This window comes from Engraulis encrasicolus, chromosome 17 (assembly GCF_034702125.1).
Source record: "Engraulis encrasicolus isolate BLACKSEA-1 chromosome 17, IST_EnEncr_1.0, whole genome shotgun sequence".
Taxonomy (NCBI): domain Eukaryota; kingdom Metazoa; phylum Chordata; class Actinopteri; order Clupeiformes; family Engraulidae; genus Engraulis; species Engraulis encrasicolus.
In genome coordinates, this window is record NC_085873.1 from 23,235,261 (window position 1) to 23,249,027 (window position 13,767).

At 47.4% G+C, this 13,767-nt stretch overlaps 1 protein-coding gene across 1 annotated transcript in view; it reads right to left on the reverse strand.

The window, feature by feature from the left end:
* Positions 1-10,763, reverse strand: part of LOC134467976 (putative uncharacterized protein MYH16) — a 101,329-nt gene extending 90,566 nt beyond the window's left edge. Inside the window, exons 1-2 of the mRNA XM_063222000.1 lie at positions 8,979-10,763; positions 3,986-4,162 (exon numbers count right to left, since the gene is read on the reverse strand). Coding sequence (XP_063078070.1) covers positions 3,986-4,162; positions 8,979-9,641 — 840 coding nt within the window. The 5' untranslated portion in view covers positions 9,642-10,763. The remainder of the gene's footprint in view (positions 1-3,985; positions 4,163-8,978) is intronic.
* Between the last annotated feature and the right edge of the window lie 3,004 nt (positions 10,764-13,767).

A 13,767-nucleotide genomic window follows, 5' to 3' on the forward strand; every position in this document is an offset into this window, starting at 1 on the left:
TTGCGACAGCTGCATGTGGCAAAATCTATTGTTAAAACAGAAAAATGTTTCCAGAGAGAGAGACGACAGAAAAAGACCACAAGCGACCAACCGTGAGTGGAAAATCCCACTGAGCTACTGCAAGCAATAACAAGATCGAATCAAAGCCCATTTATACAATACACAGTAAATGGTGTGGTGTGGTGTGGTGTGATGTGTGGTGTAGTGTGGTGTGGTGTGGTGTGGTGTGGTGTAGTGTCCTGTGGTGGTGTTTAACAGAGCGCAAAATGGATTCATACATTTATACAACTCTTCTTTTTTTTCTCTGAGTGTCCTCAATACTTCATGGGCCTCATTTATAACGGGTGCGTACGCACAAAAGACTGCGCACGCCAAGTTCACCGCAAGGTTTGGTATTTATAGAAAAAGAACTTGGCGGTAAACATGCGCAGCTCCACGCAAAGTTTTACCCATGCGTACGCCCTAAACAAAAGACCAAACGCGGAAAGCGCGACCTCGGGAGGTAGCTGGAAGAACGACCCGAAATTGGTTGAAGAAAAAAATCAAAGGTCACGTGTCACGATAGCCACTTTAACATTAGTTAATCCAGTTCGCAACGGAAACGCGGTTGTTTGTTGTTTGGTAGGCCTAATGGTGGGAAATAATAAGTAGGCTTACCTGGCCTATCCATAGCCACATGCATGTAATAGACGCTTCAAATTGTACGTTTAGGATAGGCCTACGTTATATTTGGAAATACCCTACATTATATTAACAATAACCACGGACCTTTCCAGTATCGGGCTATAATCGTATCGGTAGGCTATAAAGTGTTCCGAGTCTGCAAGGAATTACGTCAACATTTAAGCCAGTTGCAGAATCATCTGCTCGAGTCCCAAGTGCATCTGTAATGGTTGATTTTCTCAGCCATACAGGCAAGCGCAAGTGCCATAATGGACAGCTTCGTTTCTCTTGTTGCATGTCATTTCTTTTCCATGCGGTTATTCGTCATCAAAGCAGAGGTGTGCATTTGACAGCTGGTCTTATACACTGATAATGTACGTTTATAATACACACATTTAATAAATACAGACTAGAAAATGCCCATATGTCATGCTGTCTGTGGATATTTCGATCGACAGTTGGGGCGTCGCTTTGAACTGAAAGCAGACAGCTGCGCGCAGTGACCAACGGCAATTGTTGAAAAAAGTTTAAACCCGGTGCATATGAGGTGCGATGAGACAGCGAATAGATTTTCTACCGGTGAATTTCACATGGGGACATGCCATGTGAGATGTTTCCTTGACGCAGCTATTTTTCCCTTTGTTGTGGCAGGTTCATGTCCATGCCATCCTTATTTTATTTATTTTTTACTTCTGGTATAGCGTGATTTTTGTCAACATAACCATCCACATGCTGCAATTCAAGGTTTTATTTTTGTAGCCTACGACTTCCCAAACTTAACCGCTCCACTTTGCCCAACGTTCTCTAGGCCTATCTAATAAAACGGTTTGCTCCACATGTGGTAAATAGGCTATCTCGTCTGCTTTCCGCACGCCGTCCACAGATATAAATATTCATTTTGGGCGTTTCACTGAATATTCATAGATAATTATGGGTGTGTCCACAGGTGCGCACATTTGCCGCAACTTCAGAGTCAGTTGGGATTTATAAAGGGAAATCGACGTGGAACGTGCGTGCGCCATGCTTTATAAATCTGAATATTTTCTTGCGCACGCACATCCTGAGTTTCGTGCGTGCGCCATCTTTTGGCGCATTCCTTCCGCAAAGTTTTATAAATGAGGCCCCATGTCTTTTATGCCATTATGATCCATGCCATCCATTAAAGAGAGAGAGAGAGAGAGAGAGAGAGACAGACAGACAGACAGACAGACAGACAGACAGACAGACAGACAGACAGACAGAGAGAGGTGAGAGAAAGAGGAAGGGGGAGAGAAAGAGAGACAGAGGGAGAGAGAGAGGGAGAGAGACAGAGAGAGAGAGAGAGAGAGAGAGAAAGAGAGCCTTGCAATAATCCACAATTCCACTAATCGTGACCATGGCAACGTGCACCACAAATAAAATAACAGTGTTCTTAATAGTAATATCATGTTTGCCATGCTATTAAAAAAGCTGCTCTGTACAGTTACAGGCCCGGTCTTGCTGCTCTCTGCCAACCTCAACCTCTCTAAAGTTTGCTTTTGTTTGAGATCACTGAGCATCTCGAGTTGAGTTTGAGATCACGCCATGTCGACTGTGGGCATATGTGGATTGATTGACGTGGTTTTATCGTGCAGAGAAACAAGTACGCCATGCTGATGTCAACCCCTGACCCCTGACATGAACTTGGTTATTCAGGATGACTCACACATGCTTGCGAGCACAGACACACACACACAGACATGCAGACACACACTCACAGGCACACACACACACACACATATGCACAGGCACAGAGAAAGAGAGAGAGAGAGAGAGAGAGAGAGAGAGAGAGAGAGAGAGAGGGCTCAAAAACTTTCTCTCTTTGTCACATGCACACACACAAACACACGCACACGCACACACATGCACAGGCGCGCACACACACACCGACATAGAGAGAGAGAGAGAAACAGAGAGAAAGAGCTCAAAAACATTCTCTCTGTCACATGCACACACACACGCACGCACGCACATGCACGCACGCACGCACGCACGCACGCACGCACGCACATGCACGCACGCACGCACGCACGCACACACACACACACACCGTTCTGGCTTCAGACCCTTCTGGCATAGAAATAAACAGTTCAAATATTTACACCAATATTTACATACATCTATTTCACTCACCCAGTTGGAGGGTTAAACCTGGAATCCCCAAATGCCTATTTCTTCTCACAATATAGATCCAGCAATCCAACCACAGGCTGTGCACTGTATCAACAGGTTGCACTCTCAATCCAGCAATGCACAGTTTAGCTCATCATGAGACTAAGACAGGAGGACTTCCACCATCTGCTGCTCAGGACTCTGACTCTGACTGAGAGGCAAAACAGTTCAGAGAGTGCAACATCTAATTCATCCCCCCTTCTCCTCTCCTCTCCTCTCTCACATTACTTTTTAACTGCAGCAAGAGCTTTCATCACGCACAGAACGGTTCCGCCACTCCTCCCCCCACACCCCCTCTCTCTACCCCCACCCCCTCCTCCCGACGAAGATCCCAGGGTCCAATGTGCTGCTTATCTTGCAATAAAATCTTCTGCCAAGACATTTTGCAACAGAGTGGATATGTCTTTGACAGGCCCAGGACCAAGCAACACCCCCCAAACACACACATACACACACACCAACCCTCCCATCTGTCACCTGCACCACAAGAGTCATTAGCACGCAGACACACACACATGTGCACATGCACGCACAGGTGCACACAGGGACGCCGACAAGGGGGGACAAAGGGGTCAGTTGTGCCGGGTCCTGTGAAATAGGGAGGGCGGGGCATAATTGGGTCCTCATTACATTTTGAATGTATTGGGTGGGGGGCCCTTTCAGATGACTTTTTCCTGGGCCCAGCCAAAGCTCTCAGCGACCCTGGGTGCACATGCACACTCGCATGCACGCATGTACGCACGCACGCATGTATGCACACACTTACGTGCAGTCTCTCTCCATCTCTCCACACTCTCTCCCTGCATACATGCTTTCCCGCACACACACACACACACACACACACACACACACACACACACACACACACACACACACACACACACACACACACACACACACACACACACACACACACAAACACAAACACAAGCACACACACACACACACACACACACACACACATGCCACACCTCACCTCACACACACAGACGCACGAACGCACGAACGCACTCATGCGTCCACACACACACACACACACACACACACACACACACACACACACACACACACACACACACACACACACACACACACACACACACACGACACACACACTGTCTCCTCTCCTCACCTGTTTGTCTCTCTCCACGGCCCCGAGTGTGTTCTCCAGCTCCTCCAGGTGGTGCCTCAGGCTGTTGCACTCGGCCTCCAGGCGGTGGCGCTGCGCGTGGAGCTGAGCCGTGGTGCCCTCTTCCTCCTCCAGGCGCTCGCTCAGCCCCGCCACCCGCGCCTCCAGCTCCTCACGCTCCTGGGGGACAAGGGAGAAGAGATATGAGGAGGAGGAGGAGGAGGAGGAGGAGGAGGAGGAAGAGGAGGAGGAGGAGGAGGAGGAGGAAGACATGGAGGAGGAGGAGGAGGAGGAGGAGGAGGAGGAGGAGGAAGAGGAGAAGCCCGACACCAGCGCTTCCAGCTCCTCACACTGCTGGAGGACAGGGGAGAAGAGATATGAGGAGGAAGAGGAGGAGGCGGAGGAGGAGGAAGAGGAGGAAGATATGGAGGAGGAGGAGGAAGAGGTGGAGGAAAAGGAGAAGACCGCCACTCGCTCCTCCAGCTCCTCACGGGGACAAGGGAGAAGAAGAGATATGGGGAGATGTGAGGAGGAGGAGGAGGAGGACAAGGAGGAATATGAAGATGAAGAGCAGGAGGACGACGAAGAGGATGACCACCCCTGCCTCCAGCCCCTCCTGCTCCTGGGAGACAGGGGAGGAGAGAGATGAAGATGAAGAGCAGGAGGAGGAGGAGGATGGTGGAAGAGTTGAGGAGGTCAGGAGAGAGGAGGAGAGGGGAATGGATGAGGTGGTGGGAAAGGAGGAGGAGGAGAACACAAGGAGGAGGAGGAGGAGGAGGAGGACAGAACTAAAAAAGGGGGGTAATGAGGATGGGCAAAAGAGGAGGAGGAGGAGGTGGGAAGGTGAGATGGAGTATGGATGAGAGGAGTAGGTGGAGGTGAAAAGGACACAAGGGAAGAGGGAGACTAGGCATAATCAGCAAGAAAAGGTTGTGTAGGCCTTGTCATGGCCTAACGGCAGGGCACTCGTCTACCATGCCGCCGACCCGAGTTCGACTACCAGCCTGGGTCCCTTGCCGGCCCTTCCCCGTCTCTCTCTCGCCACTCGCTTCCTGTCACCATTTTCAATAAACTATCATACATAAAGTCAAAAATACAAAAAATTAAAAAACAAAATCTAAAAAAAGAAAAGGTTGTGTAGAGGTAACCTCTGAAAATAGATGTGGTCATCTTCTACAAGCGAGTCAGTAAAGTGCAGATAAAGAAAATAAAGTAAGGGAAGGTGGTTGAGAGGGAAGGGGAAACCAAAAGTAATCAAATAAAAGTCAGGTACTTACAGAGTCCCACAGCTTCAGAGGAGGGAAGATACGGAGTAAAGGAGTCGAGAGAGGAGACGAAAGGAGAGGAGTGGAAATAGGGGAGAGGGAAAGGACAGAGGAGTGTGAGAGGAGTGGAGCAGAAAGAAGAAGAGTAGATTGTAGACTGGAGAATTTGAGACGAAGGGAGAGAACAGAGGAGTGGAAAGGAGAAGAAAAGAGTGGAAAGGGGAGAAGAGATGAGGATGAGAGGAGCAGAGAGAAGAAAGAACAAAATAAGCCAAGGGAAGAGAGGAGACCAGAGGAGTGGAGGAGACACAAGATGAGAGAGAAGTGGAAAGGGTAGACGAGTGGAGTGGAGTGGGACAGAAAGAAGAAGGGAATATAGTATACTGTACACAGGGAAAGACTGGAGAACTTGAGACGAGGGGAACAGAGACTAGGGAGTGGAGAGGAGAGAAAGGAGAGGAAAGGATAGAACAGTAGAGAGGAGTGGAGCAGAGAGAAGAAGGGAAGACAAGAGAGCAGAATAGAAGGAAAGATATAGAAATAGAAATAGAATAGAAATAGAATTTCAGATGAGGGGAGAGGAGAACAGAGGAGGAGAGATGATATGACAGGAAAGGAGCGTGGAAAGTGGAAAAGAGATGAGGGTGAGAGGAGCAGAGGGGAGGAAAGAAGAAGAGTGGAAAAGAGAAGAGAGAAGCGAGAGATTGTAGAATTGATGACAAGAGAGAAGACAGAGAAGAGGAGATCAGTGAAGAGGAGGGGAGATGAGAGGAAAACAGTGGAAAGGAAAAGACGTGAGGATGAGAGGAGAGAGAAGAATAGAGAAGAAGAAAAAATAAGTTGAAGGAAGAGGAGACCAGAGGAGTGGAGAGGAGGGGAGATGAGATGAAAACAGTGGAAAGGAAAGAGAAGAAGAGATGAGGGAAATAGTGGAAGAGGGAGATGAGATGAGGATGAGAGGGGGGTTGAGGGGATGGGAGGATGAGAGGATGGTACAGGACTGTACACCACAGGAACAGCTCTGAAGAAAGGTGAGAAGAGAAAGAGACGAGAAGAAAGAAGGAAGAAAGAAAGGAGGGGAAAAAGGAGGAAAAAGACTCTTGCACGCAGCGGCAGCTTGACCATAAAAGATGAAAAATGTCCCGTCTGCTTCCAAGTATCAAACGTATACTGTAGCCACAAAACAACAAAAAAAAGCACTACAAACCACACGTGGTAAAGTAATATGTCTTACCGCACTGGAGGGGTGATGAAATGTGGTCTTGACCCCCCTCAAGATATATCTATATAGGGACACGCTAAAGCATATAATATCTATTTATACGTATATGGGCTCATTGAATGACGCACACATAAAAAGAAAAGATAATTTATCAAGACTTTGCTGGTCAAAAAAGGACAAAAAAGGAGTTGGTTTGCAGACCAGGATGATATCCAGTGCAGGCTCTGCAGAAATGGGGAAACTCGAAAGGCCCCTTATTTTTTGAAGCCGTGCACCCGTCATTAGGGTCGAGGAACATTAGGGCAACGTAGCGTCAGGCTACACCAGCACTTAAGAGATTAAACAGACCACCGCACTGATGTTTTGATTTCCATAAATGTACCTCATGCCTGTCGCTCTGGAGTATGACTCAGTCTCTCTCGGTTATAGAAAATCTAACAAATTTCAATATTTTCAAGGCCAGAGTGCACCAAAAATGGATATACTATATGTTGAAAAAGGACAGACGTGCATAACAATGTGTTGGTTTGGGCACCAAATATGGAGAATTTTAAATTTGCACATTGAAGTTTTTTTAATGGATAGTGGTGATGCAAGGGAACATGACACGTATAACACTGCATCAAAAATTAGGAATTGCCCAGTTTAACTCATTACTAATTTGGGCGAACCTTTCATTCAACAGTCGCTTGCACAATAAGTAACGCCATATTTTCCGGGTACAGTCTATCTACTCATACGTATTAACCCATAACGTTCAATATCATATCAGTGCACCTTACTGTATATAAGCTATAAGCGAAATACATTTCGCAATATAGTGTAGAGCACATGTAAAGAAGGTTACCCCAAAACCAAACCATTAGCCTACATCAAAAAGAGAGCTGATATATAGTGAGAGGAGGAAAAGGATTCCCTTCACAGAGGGAGGCCCTCAGATATAACCCTGAATCATCTGCTGCTATGCTGTTTCATAACGCTGATTTCTTTACCATGCCTTTCATAAAGGTTGGAGCAGTTTTTGTTCTTTTGAGAGTGCTGACCAAAATATTGTAAAACTGAAAAATGAGAAAAGGTCGCACCATCCATAGCAGGTTCTTTATTATTACACAGATGCGTTTCGGCGTTGTGCCAGAACGCCGAAACGCGTCTGTGTAATAATAAAGAACCTATGCATGGTGAGACTTTACCATGCCTTTAACATGCAGCTGTGGAGATGACTGGTACTCGGTGGTGAGAGACCGGGACCTTCAGGGGCCTATATTACAGTAAGAAGCTGGTTCAGGATTAACACTTAAATTAATAGGTAAATCATCTAATAGAAGAGTCCTCTTTTTCCAAAATGAAGACTCCAGGTTCTTCTATTAGACGATTTAAGTCTTAACTTAACCTGGTTTACTTCTGAACCTGCTTCTTAGTGAGCCCTCCTGGGAAACCCCAACTCCCATTGTCATTGTGACAGAGCACTCCACAGCACACAAGTGTTCACTACACACTGCACAAAAATGAAACTGCATTTTTATGCCTCACCCGTGCAAGGGGGCAATCCCCAATGGCGGCCCAAGGGAGCAGTGTGACGGGACAGCATTATACATGGAGGAGGATGGGGGAGAGAACTGGTTAATTACTCCCTCCACCAACCTGGTGGGTCGGGAGTCGAACTAGCAACCTTTGGGCTACAAGTCTGATGCCCTAACCGCTTACCCATGACTGCCCTAAAGTATTCCCCTCAGGTGTGCTTTTCACCTGTGCCTGTACAGTATACTGTGTACTGTACAGTAAGTCTGCCCCTCTCCCTGTTCAGCTATGAATCAGTTTGACGTGACATCCACACCTCTCTGTGTTCTGCATCAGCGCTGCTGTGCTGTAGTCGTTTATTCGCTCTATTACATGAGGGCAGAAAAATGCACAGTGCAATGCTGGTCAGGGGCTACACAAGACACACACACAGACACACATGAGCGCGCACGCACGCATGCACTCAGGCACGCACACACACACACACACACACTCACACACACACACACACACACACACACACACACACACACACACACACACACACACACACACACACACACACACACACACACACACACACACACACACACACACACACACACAGGTTGAGTGCAAAAACACAACACACCACACCACTGCACTGCACTGCGCCGCACCACTGCACCACTCACTTGCTTTCTGTTTTCTCTCTCTCTCTCTCTCTCTCTCTCTCTCTCTCTCTCTCTCTCTCTCTCTCTCTCTCTCTCTCTCTCTCTCTCTCTCTCTCTCTCTCTCTCTCTCTCAATCGCTCTGTCTATCTCTATATTTTGTCTTTCACACACACACACACACACACACACACACACACACACACACACACACACACACACACACACACACACACACACACACACACACACACACACACACACACACACACACACACACACACACACACACACACACACACACACACACCTTAAATACATACACACACAAGCACACCTACCACTGTCATTTGTTGCTGCAAAGCTGTGGTGAAGCTGTCCCAGGCCAGTTCGTCAGCGTCCGGCTCCCCCATCCCCATCGCCACCCCCACCACAGCGACCAGGTTGGCCTCGCTCCTGCACTCCTCCCCTGGGGAGGGCTGGCAGCACACTGGCCTGTCCACAGGCATCTCCCACTGAGACGGTGGTGGTGGTGTCAGCCGTGGACAACTTCTCAGGTTCTCCTCCTTCACCTCCTCTCTGAGTCCTGAGGTTTCCGTTTTGGGTCTTGTTTGTTTAGGGTCCTTCTGAATCTGGTGATTATCCGCTGGGGCTCTGTTGCTTTTGGCTACAGGTTCTTTAGGGTCCTTTTGGATCCAGTTCTCCCTCTCTACAATCCCTGAGGGAACCCTTTTGGGTCCTTCTTCTTTGGGTTCCTTTTGGGTCCAGTTCCCCCTCTCTGTGATCACTGGGGTTCCCCTTTTGGCAACAGTTTCTTTAGGGTTCTTTTGGATCGGGCTTTCCCTCTCTTCAATCCCTGTTGTTCCCCTTTTGTCTTCTTCTTCTTTAGGGTCCTTCTGGATCGGCACCAGGAACAGCAGGAGGAGCAGGACCAAGGGCAGGAGGTGGGGGCAGGAGCTGAGGAGCCACCACAGGAAAGTCTGCAACGGAGGTGTCAGAAGCATGTAACACACAACAGATCCCTTATCCTAGTAGTAGGTCAGATATCCGAACGCCAGACAACAGATCCCAATAGTAGATGCCAGAATCCAAGTGCCAGAAACCAGGAGTGGGTCCCAGATCTCAGTGTTCAAATGATCCAAGACCACAGGTCACAAATCCCAGGAGTATAGCATATCAGATCCCAATAGTAGATGCCAGAATCCAAGTACCAGAAGGTAGGAATAGGTCCCCAATCTCGGTGTTAAATCCCAGGATGAGTAGATAAGGAGTAGGTTCTAAATCCCTGTGGTATATCAGAGGAGTAGGCCCAAGATGTCAGTAGAGTAGATCCAAGGAGAAGGCTCCATGCAATGCAGATCTCAGTGCTAGATTCCGCCGGCAGGTCTCAAATGTCAGGAAAAGTTCTCAGGTGTGTTTGATGATTCTTCTTCTCAGATTTTTTTCAGTTTCAGAGTTCACATCCGCCTTTTTGCAAGCATGTCTCAAATCCCAGTGCTACGTAGATCCCAGGAGTAGGTCCCAGATCTCAATAGTAGGTCCCAGATGAAGTTTCCAGATCCGAGATTGAAGTTCCCAGATCCAAGTTGAAGTTCCCAGATCCAAGTTGAAGTTCCCAGATCCCACGACTGGAACCCAAATGATCTTCTGGCTTCAAGCTGTCAATGTGTTTTTTTTCTTTTCAGTTTTCTGTTGTCTTGTGTCGTTATTCCGAGGTCCCCTCTACCTTGTCACCGCTCCTCTGCCAGCTTCTTAGCCTTTTCTCTTCAGTTATTTCTCCACTGTTAGTTGCTCAGCTACTCTCTCTCTCTCTCTCTCTCTCTCTCTCTCTCTCTCTCTCTCTCTCTCTCTCTCTCTCTCTCTCTCTCTCTATCTCTATCTCCCTCTCTCTCTCTCTTCCACTATAGCTCACCCACTGCTCAATAAACAGCTGCCCCAAATCTTTGATTCCTATCTCCTGGTGTCCCAGAATGAAAAGGCTTTAACAAAGCATGAAAAGCCATGCACCGCTAAGTCTGGCTGGCTGGATGCTTCATTTATACAACAAAGCTCCTCGAACGCTACCCTTCTGCCCTTCTCTCTCTCTCTCTCTCTCTCTCTCTCTCTCTCTCTCTCTCTCTCTCTCTCTCTCTGTCTCTCTCTCTCCTTCTGCCCTTCTCTGCCTCCTGAAGCAAATTGTTGTTTTTTTCAGCTCCAACTGCTGCCGGAGTATCTGTCTCCTGACTCTTCAGACTCTATCTACATCCAGTGTGGGGCGAGAGGGATGGCGGTGGGAGTGAATGAGTGCTGCGCTGTGATGCTCTGTGCTGTAAACAGTCCATCTCTTGTAATTGTAGACATGATATTATCATGTCAATCAGCGAACGGGTGGCAGAAGAAAGAGGGGGCTGCGGGTTACGAACGGGGATGCGGGGACACAGAGGAGTATTTTGTTTTGTGGAAAATTGGACATGTCATCCCATCATTTGTGAGTTCAATGAAAAGGGACCCACATTACCATCAGCAGCCTACGACAGGGGTCGAGACAAAGCTGCACCATTCACAGAAAAAAACTCTGCTCGGTGGGAACAAAAGGGTTATTCTGTGTGTGTGTCATGTGTGTGTGTCGTGTGTGTGTGTGTGTGTGTGTGTGTGTGTGTGTGTGTGTGTGTGTGTGTGTGTGTGTCTGTGTGTGTGTCTGTGTGTGTGTGTGTGTGTTGTGTCTGTGTGTGTATGTACGTGTGTGTGTGTGTGTGCGTGTGTGTGTGTGTGCGTGTGTGTATGTGTGTGTGCGTGTGTGTGTGTGTGTGTGTGTGTGTGTGTGGTGTGTGTGTGTGTGTGTGTCTGTATATGTGCGTCTGTGTGTGTGTATGTACGTGTGTGTGTGTGTGTGTGTGTGTGTGTGTGTGTGTGTGTGTGTGTGTGTGTGTGTATGTACGTGTGTGTGTATGTACGTGTGTGTGTGTGTGTGTGTGTGTGTGTGTGTGTGTGTGTGTGTGTGTGTGTGTGTGTGTGTGTGTGTTTGCGTGCGCGTGCGCGTGCGTGTGTGTGTGTGTCATGTGTGTCGTGTGTGTAGTGTGTCCGCCATATCTCTGTGTGTGTATGTGTATGTATGTGTGCGCGCGTTTGTTTGTGAGAAGACTGCCAATCACCCCACTTGAATGAAATAACCCCAGACTGTGTGAGTGAACACAAAAGTGCTGATCAAGCACAGGGGCCAAGAGTTTCACAGAGATGATCACCAGATGATAACATCACATCGCAACAGGTGGCACTAAAAAGGCTCGACTCAGCCCTTGATTGGTGAGGCCTCTCTAGCTTGACAACCATTCACTCATTCATTGGGGCAGCTGTGGCCTAATGGTTAAGCGAGGTGGGCTTAAGATCAGAGGATTGCAGATTGGAATCCCACCCTCACCTCTCCCTATACCTCCATCCATGGCTGAAGTGCCCTTAAAAGCAAGGCACCTAACCCTGCATTGCTTCAGGGAATGTAACCAATACCCTGTAAATAACTGTAAGTTACTTTGGATAAAAGTGTCAGCTAAGAGTAATGAAATGTAATTCAGGTGAACAGGTTCCTAACATAAAATAAAAGACCCTTTCTTCTTCTTCTTCTTCTTCTTCTTCTTCTTCTTCTTCTTCTTCTTCTTCTTCTTCTTCTTCTTCTTCTTCTTCTTCTTCTTCTTCTTCTTCTTCTTCTTCTTCTTCTTCTTCTTCTTCTTCTTCTTCTTCTTCTTCTTTCCATCTTCATCTCCGTTGTCATCTCCTTTATCATCTCCTTCTTCATCTTGTGTGCTTGTTCTCTCCTTACAGTGCAGCTCAGTAGATCAGCTCAGCTGCTCTCGTCAACAAATCGTTTCATGTCTTTGAGCGTGCCATAAAGCCCACACTGAGCTGCGATGGAATGCACTTTATGTGGACGGCTTAAGACAAAACAACCCCACCGACTGTCTGCTTTTTCTCATGCATTGAATGAATGCAGAGGAACCCCCCCCCACACACACACACACATACACATACACACACACACACACACACACACACACACACACACACACACACACACACACACACACACACACACACACACACACACACACACACACACACACACACACACACACACACACACACACACACACACACACATACAGTACACACACACTTTTTCCAGCCCCCAGCAGCTTCAGACCCCCCGCAACAAACTATGTGCCATTTACACCCACAGTGAAAAACACGTAAAATGCAGACCAAACATGCTCAGACGAATCAATGGCTAGTTAGACCTCATTGTAGCACAGACAATTGGACAGCTTAGCTTGTGGGCCATAAATGTTTACAACTGCACTTCACACACACACACACACACACACACACACACACACACACACACACACACACACACACACACACACACACACACACACACACACACACACACACACACACACACACACACACACACACACACACACACACACACACACACCAACAACCTGATTTTTGGCAAAATGTCACGGGAACTCTATAAACCCCTCAATAAACCCACTTCTGTCATTTTTGGGCTGTTCCTTGGGACCACTTTTCACTTTTTGGTAAATTGAAAAGTAAAATTGAAGGCAGTGTTCAGTTAGAGTAGAAGGCAGTGAGCACTCTGGATTTCCCCTCTAATTGCTATTGGCACATAATGTGCAGAGAACAATCAGGTGCGGATATAGCCATTTCCGGGCCCTAGGCAAAATATAAACATGGGGCTCTCAAAAGTGAAATTGGCCAGGGAGGAGCGAGGGTACTGTGTTTTGTCTTGTATACTGTATATCTTTGATTACTGTACATAGGTGACAAATTAAGACCAGTCCAACTTTTTGTGCATTAATTGCAACTGGTGTGACAGTTGGGGGCCCCTATGGAGGGCAGATTTGGTTGGGGCCCTAAGAAATTGCCTTGGTTTGCCTCATGTAAAGTCCGCCTCTGAGAACATTAAAGCCTCAGGCAAGTCCCAGCGAATGGGGATTTGCTTGATGTGAGGTTGATGTATGTACTTCAGTGAAAGATATTATTTACCCAGGCTATCCAAAATTATTTAAATTCTGTGCCAAAGCCTTCATTCAAAATGTTTGTGGTACAGCACATGGCACAGGGCGACTC